Here is an 18827-nt window from a genome sequence, read left to right as displayed (position 1 = left end):
TGGTGCCGGGGGTCTCGGTCTCACCCCGAGAGGGATGCAGCACACGGCGCCCGGCATGACGAGGGGCTGGGGGTGGGTGGGTGACGCTGGGGGAAGGGGCCGTCCCAAGATGACCAGATCAGCATTTTGCTGTAATGCGTGTCCAGCGCTGCTTCGCAACACGCGATTGGGGCCTGTGGCGGGCAGGGGTGGGCGGGCGGGATGGAGTGTCATCTCGCGCGTGTAACCTTTTTTTTTGCGGGAGTCATGCACATGTTGAAACGAAATGTTGTTCCTGCCTGTCTGTCTGTGTGTGTCTAACTAAATTACTTGATGAGGCGACTACCTTTCTAATCACGGTGACTTCACCCTCAGCCTCTCGCCTTTCCTTCGTATGTGCCTTGGGTCTGTGTTCCCCTCCTCCTCCTCCTCCCCCCTGCACGCTGCAACCGCGTGTGTCTGAGAGTGTGGCCGCGGTGTTTTATCTTTCCTTCCTAAGAGCCGCCCAATTCGAATGTATTCGTCGACTATTTTGTGTGCGTGTGTAGCAGTTGCTCACCCTGCGCTCTGTACCCTCCCCTCCCCCTCCTCCCCTCCCTTTCTCTCTGTGCGTAGGGGCGTTTCTGAATACGTGGACGCTGTAGGCTCGTCCGGTATAATGCGTGCGTGTGTGTGTGCGTGGATTTCCAGTTTAACGTTGTTTTCCCCTCCTCCTCCTCACTCTCCTTCTCTCTGTCTTGACTACGCGCATGCGTGTACGTGTGACATGCGTGTGTTCCACTGCTGCAACTGGAGTAAGCGAAAACGAAACGTCAATACAGAAACGGGAGAAGAATGCCGCGGATGCGCAGCTGAGGGTTGGCGGTAATGCCCACGAATGGCGCGCGAGGGGACGAGAGCTCGCTCGTCCCTTTCTCTGCGTCCGTGTCGCCACAGGCGTAGCCGCGCCACAGTCCCCCTCCCCCTCCCACCCCCACCTACCCGCCTGCATCTCTACATCCCACCTTCTTACGCCGGGGTGATTGTCGGGCGGATAGCCGCACCGCGCTGTGTACAGGGCCGCCTCTACTTCTATGGGGAACAACATCAAGGCTTGGGCTGGAAAGGGAGGTTTGCCCGTGAAGCGACGGAGGCCCTCTCGCCCCCGCCACAGGAGCATGTGCCCTCCCTGCTGCTCGGCGAAGGGTGCTGCAGAGACACTAACTCATCCTTCTCCTTCATACAACTTGTCTCACTCCCTCCCTCGCTCCTGTTTCTCTTTCTGGTGCTTCAACAACGTCCGGTGCATCCTGGCATCCACATCGCTGCGCACTCGACTTGATTCTTATCCTCCCCGGCGTGATTCTCTCCTCATTTTCCCTGCACACACATATACACACACGAACGCATGTGTGTATGTATGCATGTATGTGTGTGTGTGTGCTATCATCTGTGCTCTAATACTACTCGTGCCACGAGGACGCGCGGGACAACGTGCGCATCAACCAGCCCCGGTACACCGGTCGTTCAGCTCCTTTGGTCTTTTTTCCCTTTTTTCACGTGTGTGCGTGCGTGTGTGTGTGCGTGTAATTTGATTCTTCTGGCTGCGCCTGCGCCCCTCCCCCTTCCCTCCCTCCTCACCTCCCTCCCTACCTCCGCGCCCCGACTTTGCGTTCTTTCTTCTTCTCCTTTACGGTGATTATTGAATTGCCCGCTTTCGGCGAGTCCGCTTCTCTCACACGCGCCCGTCTGCCATCCGCACCGCCGCCACCCGGCCATCGGCACCGGGGCGTTCTTTCTTCATCTAGCATTTCTCTCATCTCATCTCCTCTCTCTCTCGCCGTGCCTAGCGGTCCGCTGCTCATCGTCAGCGAGGGACTCCGCTCTGTTATTTCACGGCGAAACACAGCAACAGGCGCGCGCGCTGGCCGACAACGCCACCCCACCACCACCACCACCGCCCTAACCACCACCAAACATGGCGTCTGTGTCGAACTTGACCACTGCCCCGGTTGCCACCGGGAAGAGTGTACTGAAGACTATGGTGGCCATCTTCAAGGAGGAGGCTGACATTCCACGTGTCCTGGGCGAGTCGGAGGCGTTTATTGCGTACACACTCAAGAACCGTCGTGCGATTCGGCTCATCTGCCGCGCCAACAACGAGCGCGGTGCCTTTCGGCTACACGAGAGCCCGGTGCACGACCTGCGCTTCGTGAACTTTCACAGCAATGTGGCTGCCTCCGCGTCTTCCAGTGACTTCTACGTGTGGGTAGCGGTTTTCGAGCGAGGAGGCGCTGGTCACGGAGCTGGTGACAAGGCCGCCGCCACGGAGGGGCGTCTGACGGTGAAGCCGTACTTCAAGCTCATCGACAAGGTTGTCATCAACACGTTCCACTTCTTCATCAACCCCGCGAACAACATGCCTGACCTCCTCGTGCTGTATGGCAAGACGGCCGCGGTGCTGGAGAGCTCGAAGCTCATCTCAGAGTACTCGACGAGCATGCTGGAGGCAAAGCTGAGCGCAGCGAGCCGCGAGTTGCGTCAGCTGCCGCAGGAGACTTCGCTCAGGAGTATGTGCACCACCTTCAGTGGCAGCTGGCTCGCCTTCACGTCGGAGGCGACGAAGGTCATGGCGTGCACGCTGCGCAACACGACGACGCCAGCATGGAGCGGGTGCGAAGGGGATGAGATTGTGCAGCTCAGCTTCGTCGGCAGCAACGCAGCGGCGGTGGGTGATAACGCCGCAGCGCCGGTGGCGGACTCCAGCAGCGCCCTGCTTGCACTCAGCTCCAAGACAAAGGTGTGCGTGTGGAAGCTTACCGGCGTCGCAGAGCCGGCGCTGCTGCGCACCTTTACCTTCGGCGGTATTGTGACGATGCTCACGTCTCGCAACGCCATGGCCATCTTCAACGACGATGGCAAGCTGGCGCGTGTGCAGGTGCGCGGCGACGACGACTTCGACACCACAGTGTACGACATGGGCGGCGCGGTGCGGCCGACGAGCGTGTGCTACCACGAGTCGACCCGCTTCGCCACGGTGCTGGTCGACGCCGTCAAGGAGCTGGACCTTTACCAGCTCGCCACGAACACCACCGCGCCAAGCGCGTCGTCCCCGACCTCCGCACCGGCGAAGGAGGCGACGGCAGCTGTGGCTGCTCCCGCGCCGCGCAGCAACTCCACGCCCTTCGTCGACCCCTCCATCATCAGCACCGGGATCCCGTTTCGCCCGGCCCCGAGCAGCTACGCGGCGGCGCCTGTTCCGGCGTCGGCGTCGTCTTCAACCCCTGCCGGCTCTGCGTCCCCGTCAGCCAAAGGAACGGCGTCGGCAGCGACGAACGCGAACCCGATAACTGCCACGTCCGCTTACAACAGCGCCCGCAGCGCTCTCCAAAACGCCACCCTGCCACAGTCCCTTGACGGGCTTGTGGCGAGCGCCGTGTATCAGGGCGACGAGGCCTTGCGCCGCGCCATCGATGGCCTGCTGAATGTGGTGAAGAACGTCACGCAGATCCTATTGCTCACCCCCGACCAGCTCACGCGCGATCACCAGCAGCTCATCTCACTGGCCCTCGAGGCGCAGATGACGGAGCTGCAGCAGACCGTGAGCGCGTCTGCGGCAGCCGCCGCCCCTGCCGCGCCTGCCGCCGCAGCGACGAACAGTCGCCACTCCGAAGCCTTCAACAGCTACGCGCTGGCGAAGCTGCTGGCGCCGGTTGCGAGCGAGATTGCCACTGGGGTGACGCGCGGCGTGCGTGATACTCTTCGCACCGAGCTGGATGCCGCGGTGAACGCCGCCTTCAACTCGAGCATTCGTGTCAACCAGAAGGAGGTGCTGCGTCGACGCCTCGATGAGGCGTTGCAGGAGACACCGCGGACGCTCGGCGAGAACGCCGCCAAGTGGATCGACGCGTACGTTGAACGGGAGCTGAGCGAGTCGCTGGCGCGTATGAACGCAAGCATGAGCGCCTTGGAGGAGGAGAACCGCAAGCTGCAGACAGCCTTGACGCAGATCGTGAACTCCGGTGCTCTGCAGGAGGTGGAAGCCATGCGGGCAGAGCTTGCGAAGCTCCGTGCCGCGATCCGTAGCGGTGAGGCTATCGGTAACAACGGTACTGCGGCTGGCGCAGCAGCGACGCCGTCCCCACAGACGGTGATCGAGACGGCGGAGAAGTACATCAAGGATGGCCGCATTTCGCAGGGCCTTTCCTATATCGTGATGGCGCAGAATGCTCGCTGCTGCGTGCAGCTGCTGGACCGCCTCTCGGAGGATGATGTGGCGAGAGTGGTGTCTGACGCGGAGACGACGGAAGCGACGTGGGTGAAGCTGATCACGCAGATGTGCGAGCAGGAGGCGACGGAGACGGCAGACGAGCTCGAGAAGGTCGCGTCGTTCCTCTTCGACGTGTTATCGGAGCACGACGACGTGATCGCCAAGAAGACGGCAAAGGCGCAGCAAGTCCGCAGCGACGTGCGCCATCTGATTGCGCGTGCGCGCGGCAAGATTGAGAGCAGCGACGCTCGCCGCGTGCTGAAGGACCTCGAGAAGAGCATTCAATAAAGCGTTGTTGGACAAAGGCGCATGCGAGCACACGTGTGCGTCTTGTGGTGGTGTTCTCTACCCCCTCGGGGCAGGCGCTGCGTGGAGCTCAGAGGACAAAGTTCTTTGCCGCCTCCCCCCACCCCCACCCCCCAAGTCGCTACTTCGCGTTCCTCGGGCAGCGGCGACTCTTCCTTCTCCCCCTCCCCTCCCCTCTCTCTCACGTATGTGCCTCGGGACATGTGCGTACGTGTGCACGTTTTTGCCGCCACCACCGCCACCGCCCTAAAAAAAGAAAGTTACTAAGCAGTCGTTTTTTTTTCCTTTTCCTTTCCCTTTTCCGTCCTCTTCGTTGATCATGTTCACTTTCACTTTTGCCCTCCGCCTCCGCCTCCGCCTCCGCCTCCGCATTGAATCTCCCTTGCTTTGCGTGGGGCCGTCCTCGTCTTTCCTGTGCCTCTCCCACCGCTGTGCGCATGTGTGCGCACAGCCCGAGAGGAGGTGGAGGTGGTGGAGTCGCTCGCTGAATGGGCTACGCGTTTTTTTCTGTGTGTGTGTGTGTCGGGGTGTGCATACCCAGATACGCCAGCTGGGGTAGAGAGGGCACTGTGCAGTGGTGCATCCGTGATGACCGCCTTCTCTCTGAGTGTGTGTGTGTGTGTGTGTGTGTGTGTGCGTGCGTGCGCGTGGAAAGGGATGAGGGGGAGGCCCGTGTATCTGTATGACAATGGTGTAGTGCGCGTGTGTGCGCGCGCTGCTGCTGTGGCTATCGCGGGGATGCGTAAAGGAGGACGTCGCTGCAAGAAGCGCGCAACGGATCTCGACGGCGTGTGTTCGCTCGCGACAGCGCGGTGGGCTGCAGATAGTAGTGGTGGTTGCTGCGGCGTGGAAGCGGAAAGGTGTGGCGTTGATGCTTGCGGTGCGGGTTTTGTCGCGCGGCTGCGTGGGAGAAGAGGACTCTCGTTACTCGATCCCCACCACCACCATCCACCCCCTCCCCTCTCTCCATCGTCTGTTCTCGCTGACATACCACCACCACGCACACGCCAGGTCGTCGCTCCACATGGAGGAGGAGCAGCCCGTGTGGCGGTTGAGTGTTCTGCGTGCATCTTGATGCGTCTTAGTCTGAGGGGGAGAGAGGGGGGTTCTCGTTCCATTTTTTCTTCGTTCTTTAGTAGCGACTGCACACGACGGTGTTGCGACACCCACGTATCAAGTCTTCAACTACAGATGTAACCGTGCAGGAGCGCGATGTATCACCTCGACAAGCTTGCCACGCGTGTCGCGCGCGCGCTTTGGACCCATTGTTGCGGTGGCAGTGGTGGAGAGGTGAAGACAGAAGTAGCGATGCGGCAAGAGAGTAGGAACAGCGGCAAGGAGAGGGTGAGAGGGACCCTATTGGTATCTCGCTGCTTCTGCAGCCTTGGTGAAGGACTGTGTTGGCGCCTCTCCTTGTGTGTCTGTGTGCGAGGCAGTCCTGCGCGCAGGCGGACTCCTTCCGCAGAAGGCGCCAGCAGCCCCTTCCCCCCCTCTCCCTCCACACCCGCACGTACACACACACACACACACACGCCTCCTTCTCCCGCTACCTGTGAATCGTTGCTCTCCCTTCTTGTTTCCTGTTGCGTGTCCTCCACATGTATCTCCACCATTGCTGCTGCCTCCCACCCCCTCCCCCTACCGTCTCTTCCGCCCCATACAAAACAACAACGGTACGCATGTGCACACGCCCCGACAGACGGGGATACTGCTCGCGTGCGGTGCGCACACCGCCGTACACACACGCACGCATACGCACAGAGGAGAGGACGCATCATCGATTATTCCGAGTAGTCCTCACCGAAACGCACAGCCACATGCACATCTGGTGAGCAAACAACTGTTAGACTACAACGGTATATACAGACAGGCAAACACCGAGCGTGCGCAGCACAGGCACGTACAGACGACAGACAAGCGAGCGCACGTGTGTGTACGTGGTTGCATACTTAGCGCCGTCGCCCTCTCCCTCTCCCTTGTTTCCAGAGTCTCTCTCTCCACACACACACACACACACACGTCCCACCCGTGTTGCGGTGCTTCGTTGTCACACAGGCAGGAGGGGGAGGGACGAGGCGCACGGGCGCACGTTGATTGCGTTCTTGTGGCATAGATATCCTTTCTGCTCACCCACCTCATCTTTTTCCGCGGTTCTTGCCGCCTCCGCTCAGCCGTATCTGAGCGCGCGTGATTTGAGGGCGTTTTGTTGTTCTGGTGGAGTGGGGCGCGGGTCCTGTTGTGTAGCGAACCGATACACACACATACATACATACAGAGGGGTGGGGGAAACTGCATACTGCACAGCACGCGCGCCGCATCTCGCGAGAGTAAAGCCATCGTCATGTATCATGCAGTTGGCGCCCGACGTGCGGCAGCGCTGGCTACTGCCAGAACGGCCCACCTCTCCTGCAGTCATCCCGCGAACGTCTACGACGCCCAGGTCGGGCTGTGTAGGACGTCTCAGCGGGCTGGACCAGCGGTGGCTCCTCACCACGGTAGCCTCACACTGTGGGCACTGCACACCCCTGCACAGTTCTTCCACACCTCAGCCGTCACCTTGGTGACGGCCGTGTCCCCTGGCAGCAATTCTGGCAGCAGCAGTGCTGTGCCCAAGCGCCGGTGCATCACCAAAGCGCGACATGTGCGCCAGCAAACCACCGACTCTGACACCGCCGCCGAAGCCGTCGCGTGTGCCCTGCCGGTTGCTCCTGTCCGTGGTCCTAAAAAGAAGCGTGTACGGGCCCCTCGCGCCTCCTCGACCTCCGCCGCAGCTGCAGCCGCGGCAGCGGTGGAGCCGCCGCTACCTCCACCCGTGGCTCATGCGACAGCGGATCCCTCCCACCAGTACGACAGCAACACCCTTGACGAGCCCGGTGAAAGCGACGCCCGCGGCAAGGAGAGCTCTGTGGCGCAGGGCGATGAGGACTTCTGCGGCGATTCTACCGGCTTGGTCGACGCGGAAGCAAGTGGGTACGGTGGCAGCGACCATCACGATGGAGCGTCGATGGACGACGGCGATATCGAGGACGATGCCGCGGCAGGTGCAAACTTGGGCGAAGCGGAACAGGTAGGCCGCGCAGCCGAGGTACGCGAGGAGACAGACTACAGGGCGGTGGACGGCGAGGGAGTACCACCCCCGGCCGACACCGCGGCTGCTAGCAGCGCTCCAGCCCACACATCCGCACTGCCGTGCATTGGCAACCTTCTCGACTTTGAAAGTCCGCTGAATCTCCGGCTTGCCACGCTAACGCGGCAGCACGGCAAGGCGTTCCGCGCGATCGCCGTGTACCTGCCAGACACACGCGGCACCGTGAACTTCGACATCACCTTCGAGGACATCGCGAGCGGCGCGCGGCTCGTGTGCAAGCTGAACGAAATCAAGTCGCGCTATGTGGAGTGGATCAGCCTCTTTCGTGCGTCCTTCGTCGCCATATTTGTGCCAACGCTACAGTCGCCGAGCGCGGCTCTGCTGCAGAACGCCATCGGTTCGTCGCGGCCTGCACGACCGCCGCCGCCGGCAGGCAGCTACCACCCCCGGCTGAATGAGGATCCTGACCATCTCTTCTTTTCCTACGCCAAGCTGCGCGAGGTAATCTCGCACAAGAAGAAGGATAAGACGCTGAACCCGCAGCTGCTCACCGTCGCGGTGCTGAACGCGTACGCCGAGGAGTGGAAGAACTTCATCGCAGCGCCGCTGTCGTGCGCCCCGCAGTCGTTTTTACTCGCCGCCTTCAACTTTCAAAGTCACTCCGGCGACATCAGCGCTGGTGCGATGCTCAACAAGGAGCTCCTGCAGGCGCAGCTGGCGGCGGCCGCCGATGCGATTGTGCTGTATTCCTCGACGAGCAGCAATCAAGCCGCGCGGCGCCGAACCGGTGCTGTCGCCGCGTCTCTCGCAGCCACCTCGACCGGGCTGCTGCGCAGCGACAAGGACCGGTGGGGCCTCATCTTTGTGTCGGCGCCGGCGCGCACGGCAGCCGGCCCGGCAGCCGTCCCCCCAATGCAGGATCTGCTCACCGGCCAGTTTGTGCAGCCGCTCTCCCTGTCAGAGCGGCATCTGATCTACATTATCGGCACCGGCTCGGCTGCCGAGAGCTTTGCCCGCTTCCCGCTAGCACGCAAGGGCAAGTGCGCCTTCTCGATTCTTCTCCAGGATGTGGAGTCTCAGCTGGGGCTGGAGCGGCCGCACCGACTGAACCTGACCTCCATGCTGGCCCAGGCGCTGGATAGCTTTTCGCGCATTACTTGGATGGGGCTAATGAAGGAGGAGAACGGCGAGCCGCACATGCTGCACCCGAGCACCGCCTTCTACCGACTGCAGCGTCGCAGCGTGCAGCGGGAGATCATGCCAAGCTTCCTTGAGCCCGTCTTCGCGCCCGGGCCGCGCTTGATGGGAAGCGGCGCCGGTGGCAGGGCCGTCGATACCACGGGCCACCCCATCCGCGGCGGCGCCCCCGCGCGTGATGTGCGCGCTACCGCACAGGCCAGCCGACTCCTGGAGGAGCACATTCAAGTTATCTACAACGACCAGGAGCGGCTCAACCGAGAGAAGGCGCTGCAGGAGGCGATGCGGAGCCGCGTCGCATACTTTATGCACGTCACGAGCGCAAGCGTCACGGCCGCCCGCCGCGCGGATAATCCGTTCTCAGCGCGCAACGGCATGGTTGATGTCTCTGGGCAACTGTGGACGTCGCTCAGCTTGATGAACCCGCCGGCGGTGCGTCACTGGAGGGCCAAGATCGAAGACAAGACGGGCGAGATGAAGGAGTTTGTTGACCCCGAGGTGGTGCTGCCAGACACATTGCCGATCGGCCCACCTGACGCGGCGGATCCGAAGGATAGGGCCGAGAACGCCATCCTGATCGGGTGGGACATCAAGCGCATCTTGCTGTTCCTGCGGCGCAGCGTGCGGTTGCGCACGTTCCTGTACAACGGTGGCAAGATATGGTGCGCTCAGTATGCCCAGTACCTGCTGAAGGGCTTCAACAACCTACACCTGGCCACGATGGAGCGAACGTTGCTGCAGTACCACGATGGGCCGCTGAAGGGCTCGATGCAGCCCTTGGCAAAGCTGAAGCTGATCTACGAGACGCAGCTCGAGCTCGCTGTGAGCACGCGGCAGATGTCCTCAGTGCAGCACCGCATGGACGGCCTGTTGGCGTCGATGGAGATGGAGCTGCAGGGGTTGCAGCTGGTGCCGCAGTCGCAGGTGACGTACTTTGCCAATACGCTGCGCCTCGAGCACGAGCGACTAGAGAAGGTGCTGCATCACAAGATCATGGACTTCACACAGTCCATGGACGGCGATGTGCGGCAGAGGATCAACTTCCGTTCTCCGCAGGATATCAGCACCATCATCTACGGCGGTGGTCTGTGTCGCCACCTCGGGTCACGTTTTGTTCCTGTAAAGCCGACCCGGTACCCGCTAACGAGCCTCTTCCCGCATGCCGTGTGCCATGTCACTGGCACCAAGGCGCCAGAGGCGTACATGCAGGCGGACGCCTTACTCGGCGGCAACGGCGGCGCAGGCAGCGGTGGCCCAAACAGCGGCGGCGCCATCACTCTGAGTGATGTGCGGCGCAGCCTGCAGATGATTCAGCAGCTCTGCAAGCGCTGCACGATGGATGCGCTGATTCGTCAGACCGCCGTCGTGGTGGTGCTGTGCAAGGTGAAAATCGGTGGCTGGATGGAGCAGATATCGCTCTACTGCCCCGCCGTCACGGGCCCCGAGGCGCGCGAGATCAACCTGCGCGTGGCCGTGGACGACATTATTCCCGTTGCGGAGAGGTCGGATGTAGTGACGGTGACACAGCTGAAGGAGCGCATCGCCGCCTACGAGCCACTCAAGCAGCTCCTCGCAGCATCGTCCGCGGCATCGACAGGGGAGGCGAAGGCACCCACAGCACGCAAGTCGGGTGGCAAGAGGACGCGACAAGGAGGCGGGGCGGCCGGTGACGGCGACACCGCGGCAGACCTGCGCAACATTCTCGTTCTAACAAACTGTGCGCACGACAAGCTGGAGGCGCTTGTGGACACCGGCGTACTCGAGGCCATCAAGAAGGCCGTGTTTGACGGGCAAGCGGACGGCGTCGGCGCGGACGGAGAGCCGGCATCGCTGGAGCGGGTGTGCTTCGCGGACGTCAACAAAGCCTTCCCGCCGCCGCCGCAGGGTGCCGACTCTTTCGAGTCCGACTTCTCGGAGCTCAGCTCGTCCAACGCCACGGCCTTCTCGGCCCGGTCCACATGGGAGGCGCATGCGAAGGAGCTCGTGTCGCTCGGTGGCGTCGAGGGAGCCGTGAAGAGTATTGTGTCACAGTGTGCCTCCGTCGTGGGCACGCCCCGTGACGCATTCCGCAGCTCTCAGCCAACTCCGTCGAGCGCGCCGCAGGGCCTGCACGGGCAGGAGCGGGCCTCGACGGCGGGCATGCTGTGGATGGTGACACCGGAGAAGCTGCACCCCCTGCTGCGGCGCTTCTTGCGCGGCAAGTCTGCGTCATCCGGCGCCGACGCGATGGAGCGGGTGACGATGTTGTTGTCGCCGTACAAGACGATCGACCTCTCCTTCTTCTCCGCGCTGCAGCAGCTGCGCTTTACCGAGAAGAAACTGCAGCTCTTCGAGGAGGGCTGCCTTTTCCGCGCCGTGCTGCCGGAGTGCCACGACCGGGTTCACGGCGAGCTATGCCACTGCGTGACGGCCACGGGCCGCCTTTCCTCCCAGTCGCCGAATCTGCAGAACATTCCGAAGGAGGAGGACCTGCGCCGCCTGATTGTGTCACGATTCGGTGCACAGGGTATGATGATCGAGGCAGACTACAGCCAGCTCGAGGTCGTCGTCCTGGCCGCACTGTGCCGAGACCCGCGCATGATGCAGGAGCTGCGCGACAATGTCGACTTCCACTGTCTCCGCGTCTCTCTCATGACAAAGGAGCCCTACGAGGATGTGATGCGCAAGGCGAAGGTGGAGAAGGACCCGCAATACATCCAGCTGCGGCAGCAGGCGAAGGTGTTCTCCTTCCAGCGCCAGTACGGCGCTGGCGTCTCGACCATCTCCACCACCACGGGGCTCACGGAGCAGGAGGTGGATCGCCTCATCGTGGCCGAGGAGCACCACTACAAGGAGCTGAGCAAATATTATAGCCTCGTTACGAGGTGCGTCGAGGCGGGTGCGGATCGGCTGCTGCGGCTGCGCACACTAGACACGTCTCTCTGGAACGCCAACATCCGCCGCGTCGTGATGCTGACGGAGCCGATGTACTACTTCGTTGTGCCCACCGGCAGCAAGTTCGACTTTACGAGGGACCGCAAGAGTGTGCCGCGTCTGAAGAACTACCCAGTGCAGGGACTCGCTGGCGAAATCGTGCAGATCATGTGCGGCGCCATCGTGCGCGAGTTCTACCGCAAGCGCAACTACGGCGAGAAGGCGTTTTTGGTGAACACCGTGCACGACTGTGTTTGGGTGGACGCGCACAAGTGTGTCGCCGACGAGGTTCGCGCTGATCTCGCCCGCATCATGGGGCACACGCAGGAAGCTATTGCCGCCCTCTGGCCGGACATGAAGCTGGATGTGCCCTTCAAGGCGGAGATTCACTCGGGTCCGTCGCTGGGGGAGTTGTCGGTGTAGCGGCCGGCTCGCAGGTGAAGGAGCGAGGCTGTGTGTGCGTGCGTGTGCGACCCTCTTCCCCTCCCCCTCGTCCAACCTGAGCCTCTTTTTCTATTTTCATGTTGTGTGGAACGGGCAGAGCAGACCCACAGCGATGACGCATCATAGAGAGCGTATCATAGATACCGCCACCTGAGTAGGGTGGTCGCCCAGCAAGTACGTGTGACGGCGCATGTGTGTGTGTGTGTGTGCGTGTGTCTCCCTCTCTTGAGTCTCTCTGTCGGTGGAGAGGCGTCGCTGCTGTTGCAGCAACACGGCGACCCCGGCCATCTTTGCTGTCATCTTCGGGATGGGGGAGGGGGAGGGAGAGGGCGGTGTTCTGCCTGGTTGGCGCAGATCGCTGTTTTTCGCTTTCGTTTCACCTTTCGTCTTGCTCGCCTGACTTGCTGTGCCGCTCCCCACCAGGCCATGTGAGCCTGTGACGGGCTGGGGGTGGGGTCGGGGGGTGGGGATGTCGCCTCGCGCGTGCCCCCCTTTTTTGCGGGGGTCTTGGACATGTTGAAGACGCGAGGCGGCGGCGGTGGCGGTGGCGCACAAAACAGAACAAAACCGGAGCTCAACGTCGCCCCTCGGCTGCGTACGGTGCTCATGTGCTCACCACTCTCCCTCCCTCGGTCTCTCTTCTACAACCTTGTCCCCTCTATTCGGTCTGCGCCGCGGGTTTTCCTTGTGCGGTTCACTTTTAGGGCCACTCGAGCGCCAACATGTCCCCTGCTCCCAACCCCCCTCTACTACTACTCCTCCACGCACCGTACCATCTTCAGAGCACACGAAGAAAACGCGGAAGGCATGCCCGCCGCGACCACCACCACCACAACCACAACCATCACCGGTGCGGCACTTTCCAAGTATGTACTTGAGGGTCTTCCGAGCGAGGAGGAGCTCGTGGCTAAGTGCCTTGAGCTGGGACTTGTCATTCATCAGCCCCACACTTACCAAATCACCCATCCTGCCGTGTCCCTGCGCCCCTTCCCCATGAAGGCGGATGTGCTGCGCCAGTTGTACGACCGCCAGCTCCTGTGGAATGAGGCGATTAACCGCACGTCGCGTAACTTTGAGTTTTTGCGTGACTCGATGAAGTCGACGGCAGAAAGTGATCGCGGCTTCACCGGCCGGCTGCTCGCCATACTGGAGAAGGTGTACATGACCACCCCCATCGGGGCGAAGGCCCCGGTGTACCAGCCGCTTATGCTGGGCATCCTTCGCACCGACTACATGCGCTCTGTCGACCCCGAGAGCGGCAGCCGCCTTTCCTCCGCTGAAGTCGCGGTCTCGGTTGCAGCAGAGACGGCACGACAGTGGAAGAACATCGAGATCAACACCATCAGCTGCTCATTCGCCGGCATCTCCCCGCTTGTGCAGAAATTTCACGCGTACCTTCACAAGTTCCGAGAGGCCTTCATGAACGTTGGCGCTGCTGCGGCCGTCGAGAACACCAAACCGGCTTCGTTCTCCACGCCGCCGGTCGTGGCCGCATCGCCGCGGCAACACGAGACTGCGTATATGATAGACGAAACGCACAACTCGGCGGTGCAGGTGTCGGCGGCTCTTGCCGAGTCCGTTGCTGCTTGGCGCAACGCCGTGCCCTATTCAAGCTTCCTTCGTCAGTATCAGCAGCGCACGGGTGTCGTCCTAAAGCCGATTGTGCTCGCCGTCGTGCAGGAAAACGAGGTCAATACGGCTGATCAGTACAAGCTGCTGCTGGAGCTGCTTGAGACGCATGGCGTGCTCAGTCTGCGGCGCACGCTGGATCAGTTGCATGCGACGATGCGGCTGGAGCACGCCACCCTTTGTAAAAGCGAGCAAGATCGCAGCACGGAGACGAGGGAGGTGTTGAGCGAGCAGCTGCAGCCGCCCTTCGCCGTGGTGGACGAGAAGTACGTCGTAGCGGTGGCTTACTTCCGCAGCACCTATGTGCCGAAGGACCTGCCGACGGAGACGGCGTGGCAGACGCGGGAGCGGATCGAGGAGTCCAACGCGGTGAAGTGCCCGAGCGTTCCGTACCACCTGATGACCTTTAAAAAGATGCAGCAGGTCATGTCGAACGTGTCGGAGGTGCTGGCGCCCGTGAGCTTCGCTGGCGACCAGCAGAAGGCAGCCGCCCTGGCGGAGCACTTTGTTCCGCAGTACTCGCTGAATAAAGATGAGTACGCGCGGCTTGCAGAGAACCGGCAGCGCATCGGCGAGGGTAAGGGGATCCACGACCCGGAGTATTGGATCGCCGACGCGGTGCTGCACCCGGAGCAGTATGTGCTGAAGCCGCAGCTTGAGGGAGGCGGCAACCTCATCGCCGGAGAGCCCATGCAGCGCCTGCTGCGTGATGTGAATAGCGACGACCCGCTCTACCAAAAGATCCGGCGTGAGTACATCCTGATGCGGAGAATTGACCACCTTGTTACGACTGGTGTCTTGTTCCAGGCAAGCAGAATTCACGTCCTGGAGAACAATGCGTGCTCGGAGGTCGGCATCTTCGGCGTCATCTTGTCATCCGACGCAAACGGGTGCATGATGAACCAAGCTGCCGGCAGCTTGGTGCGGACTAAGCCGGCGGATGTCACGGACGGCGGCGTGGTAGCAGGCGTAGCGGCCTTGGACAGTGTGCAGATAGTCAGCTAGGTGCTGCAATCTGTTGTCTGGTGTCAGCGGGGCCGCTGAGGGTGGCTGTCCCTGGAGAGTTCATCACTACCGGAGGTACGTTCGCGGCGCGTCATCAGCCGCAGGGGTCCTCTTGCGGTGTACACGGCACGCATAGCAACAGGTGCAACGACGAACGGAAAAAAAGGAGAGAGGTGTTGATCTTGGGGGCTGGCTAGGTTTGGTGAAGCTGGATCCTGCACAGCTCTCTGTGTTGTCCTCCGTGTATCCTAGCCGCCCTGCTGGATGAGTGGATGCCACATGCACGTGTTGCCGTCTTGTGCCAACTCGCTCGCGCGCTCTCCCTCTATGTGTATTCGTTTGTTTTCTGTTGTGTTGCTTCTATTATCATCCGCCGTGCCTTCGTGACGCCTGTCAAAAACAAAAAAGTAAAAGAGAACGGAGACAGACTTGAGGCGACAGGGCGACGCGCAGCTGTCGTGGGCTCGTTTATCATTCCCCCCCCCCCCAATCTGCACAGCCCTCACCAACCAGCTTCCCCTCCACCCCCCCACCCCGTCTGCATCTCTTCTTAGCCGTTATTCTATGCCACATGTGTTGTGCAGCAAGCGGCAGGGAGAAGCGAAGAGCAGCGCACGTGATGCGTGGCGGTGGCGGTGGAGAGCGTTTCCCCACCGCCACCAGTCGCTTGCGCTGTGGGTTCTGGATGGAGTAGGCACAGGCGCCATCCCTGTTTTTCGAACGCTTGCTCACGCGGATCGGCACACACGCACACGTGTGCGCACTGTGAGAGCCGATCAGCCCAACGAAAAACGCGACAAGCGCAACGATGGACACATGCGCGAGAGCGCTTTTCACACACACTTTTGACCCTCCTGCTCGTCATTTTGTTCTTCTTCGGCTCGCTCCTCTACGCAGCCCTTCACCAGGGCGTCCTACGGGGTGCAATGCCGCACCTCTGCGTGGGCTCCATGTGTGTACGTGTGGACCGCACATGGAGTCTGTCGTACACCCTTTTCCCCTCCACCCCCCATCCCATCCTTCGTTTGAACTCCGCGCTGGAAACGAGCGATTAGTCAGCTGTGCCTTGCCTATGCGTGTGTGTGCGTGCGTATGCGTGCGTTTCGCTTCTGGTCGTGTCCTCTCTGGTCCGATGATGTGCGATCGCCCTCTCGCCCTCACCTCTCTTTCCAATAGGCGGCTGCAGCGTTACATCGCTCGGAGAGGTTTCGCACCTGTGCATGCGTGCATTTTGGTGGCGCGTGGTAGCAAGGGGGAGGGGGGAGAAAAACGGAGGGGTGGTGGTGTGGTTTCTCCACTCGTCCTCTTACAGCCCTCGCACGCTCGCTCTGCCGCAGGATTCCAGGAACTTACCCTCCCCCCCCCACCCCACTACCCGCCTTGTGAGCACGTTGTCCCGTATGGTGCCAGATGTCCACTGCGAGGTGTTGCGATACGGTGCAGTTGCTTCCGCCTGTGTGTACCCCTGTGTCCGTGACCCTCTGGAGACTTGAGGGGAGTCGAACTCGGTTCAAGCGAAGAAGTACTTTTGCGTGGGGGGCAGGTCAGGGCGGAAAGGCGAGCGTGCGCACCCGAGCAGACCCGCCAGCACGAGTAGCAACACAGTAATACTCTGTGCGCCTTTTTTTCTTTCGGCTTGGCCACAGAGTGCGGCTTCGTTGCTCTTTCCGTTTCTTCTCGTGTCGAAGCAAGTTGCCTTGCTCACTCGTCCTCTGCCCCTGCGCGACTGTGTTCGTGTGTGTGTGTCTGTGTGGAGGAGGAGGAGGAGGAGGGGATGGATTAGCGACGGCTGTTGACGTATTACAAATGACCAGATGTGAGAGAATGAGGCGAGTGGGTGGTGCTCTTGATGGTAGTATGATCCGCGCTTGCGCGGGTGTTGCCTGCAAGCAGCTGTGTGTCGCTGTGGTGCATGAGAGTTGCCCGCGTCTGTGTGGGCGAGCGAGGGCCGACGGTGTGGCTTGCTGGAAAGTTTTCTGCCTCCCATATTCCCGTCAGTTCCCCACCCCCACCCTTCTGCCTGCCGTCCTCCGCCGTCGATGCGAACGCTGTGATGCCAACCTCAATGGACCACTATTGCAATATGCGAATGCCTTTAGATGCGCTGCATCGAGGAGGAGACCCCAATCGAGAAATCCGCAGAGAAGGACTGAACGTTCGATGATTCGGCAGGTGGGGCTGTGCAGGGAGAGAGGGGGGAGTAGACTGTCGCATTGGATAACATGGCGCAGCTCAGCGGCCATTACGCACCCTAGCCCACCCACCATTCCCTCTCTCTCGCATGTGGCATGCGAGTGCCCTGTATAGAATACACGTGTGTGGGTGTGAGTGTGTGTGGGTATGGGTTTTACTGACGAGACAGTTTAACTGCAGGCCTCGGCGATGCAGCAGCTCAGGGTGGGGTGCGGTGCTGGTGCTGTTGGTGGTGGTGATGGGGACACATGCGTATTTGGATGGGAGTGAGCGAAGGATAGCGATGTGGAAGAGGCAGGGAAGCTTTTCTTTGAGTCGTTGTGCGTCTACACGCTTTGCGCGTACCTGTGATGCTTCAATGAATTAGGAAAGGCAAGATGCACGCATGCCGATATGCGCGCGCGTGTGTGTGTGTGTGTGTCGTACAAGGTCTGACATAATTGCTGAGAGACAGACAGACAGACAGACACACACACACAGAGGTGGGGATGGGGTGGGGAGGCTAAAGCATCTCTTGTGACGCGCCACGACTTCACATGGTGTCTCCCCCCCCCCTCCAAAAAAAAACCGCCCTCACCATGTTCTACACGCTCACTCAAAGTTGGGTGGATGCCCTCTCTAGAGTCATCGCAGCCGAACTGTTGGCCCCTTCCCTCCCCCGCCCTTCCCTCCCTCTCCTCCTCGCATCTCCTGCGTGCGTCACGCGTGACTACACACACACACACACACCACCTCCGCAGCGCCCCATCAGCGCCGCTTGCCTCTTTCCTCTGGAGGAGAGGTTGACCGGGGGTGGGTGCCGTGCCGACGGATGCAGGGGAGGAGAGAACTGGGGGCGAGCGGGGTGGCGAATCGGTGGGCAACCTCGTCACTGTTCCTGCGATGTAGTTAGGAGGGCTAGATGCTGCTCTACGGCTGTGCTCGCGTGTGCCCGTGTCTGTCTCTCTCCGTCTGTTGTTTGTGCGGGCAGCGAAGCTCTAACGCAGGAAATAATGGTCTGTACAGGACGACGTGTCCCGGGGGGGTCGTGCTGTGGCTTGAGATCGCGACACGTGCTCTGCGGTGCGTCGCGGCCATCCGCTTCCGCACTTCTTTCCATTTGTCTAGCCTTCGACCATCATGGGGTGTCTTGCTGGTCGGCAACATGCTCTCTCTATCCTGTTCCTTCCCCTTGCTCGATCGACGGCTCCACGACGATGAGGACAGCCACCGAAGGCGGCAGTGAACCGGTGTGGTGGCGTCGCCGGTGCACAGCTGCGCGCGCAGACCACCTCCTCCCCTGCCTGCTTCTTCGCCCTCCCCCTTGCTATCTGTTGTGCTTTTGCTTTTTCCCTTTTCTCGCCCCTGTGCCTCTCCGTCGGGTCGATCTTTACTTCATCGCCCAGCACTCACCCGAGCACACACGCACGGACGCATACACGAGGATATCAGCTCACCAGAGGAGCGGCTCTTCCGACAGCCCTGCTGTCACGTGTGTGTGTGTGTGTGTGCATCTCTGAGAGTGAAGCGTCACGTCTCTGTGAGGCTCTTATCCCCCCCCTCCTCCTCCGTCACACACCCACCCACCCACCCCCGCCGAGAAGGCATCTGTCGCGGGCGCATCTGGTGCATGCCACCTGCCGTTGTCCGTCGTCCAGTACCACAAGATGCCTGCCGTACCACCGCCATTTAGCTGGATGGCGCGGCTGTACAACTTCTACGCTTCGAACAAGCGGGACGTCTTCTTCGGCTTTGTTGCCTTCTTTGCCCTCGCAACGGTCGCACGGGCGGAGATGATGCGCAAGGGGGTGCTGCAGCCCCCGCCTCCGCAGGAGGTGCACCCTA

The 18827-nt window shown here is 61.3% G+C and overlaps 3 protein-coding genes across 3 annotated transcripts; all 3 read left to right on the top strand.

Annotated features, from left to right (window-relative positions):
• Positions 1 to 1936: 1936 nt before the first annotated feature.
• Positions 1937 to 4516, top strand: LMXM_14_0930 (putative immunodominant antigen; the record flags this gene model as incomplete). The annotated part of the gene is made up of 1 exon (XM_003873416.1): positions 1937 to 4516. The coding sequence occupies one exon, from the start codon at positions 1937 to 1939 to the stop codon at positions 4514 to 4516; it is 2580 nt and encodes an 859-aa protein (XP_003873465.1).
• Positions 4517 to 7538: 3022 nt separating this feature from the next.
• On the top strand, positions 7539 to 12155 carry LMXM_14_0920 (mitochondrial DNA polymerase I protein C,putative; the record flags this gene model as incomplete). The annotated part of the gene is made up of 1 exon (XM_003873415.1): positions 7539 to 12155. The coding sequence occupies one exon, from the start codon at positions 7539 to 7541 to the stop codon at positions 12153 to 12155; it is 4617 nt and encodes a 1538-aa protein (XP_003873464.1).
• Positions 12156 to 12983: 828 nt separating this feature from the next.
• LMXM_14_0910 (putative glutathione synthetase) lies at positions 12984 to 14810 on the top strand (the record flags this gene model as incomplete). Its single annotated transcript, XM_003873414.1, has 1 exon — positions 12984 to 14810. The coding sequence occupies one exon, from the start codon at positions 12984 to 12986 to the stop codon at positions 14808 to 14810; it is 1827 nt and encodes a 608-aa protein (XP_003873463.1).
• Positions 14811 to 18827: the final 4017 nt, after the last annotated feature.

Source organism: Leishmania mexicana, chromosome 14 (genome assembly GCF_000234665.1).
Source record: "Leishmania mexicana MHOM/GT/2001/U1103 complete genome, chromosome 14".
NCBI lineage: Eukaryota > Euglenozoa > Kinetoplastea > Trypanosomatida > Trypanosomatidae > Leishmania > Leishmania mexicana.
The sequence above is the reverse complement of the archived record's forward strand: the minus strand, read 5'-3'. Positions and strand labels throughout refer to the sequence as shown.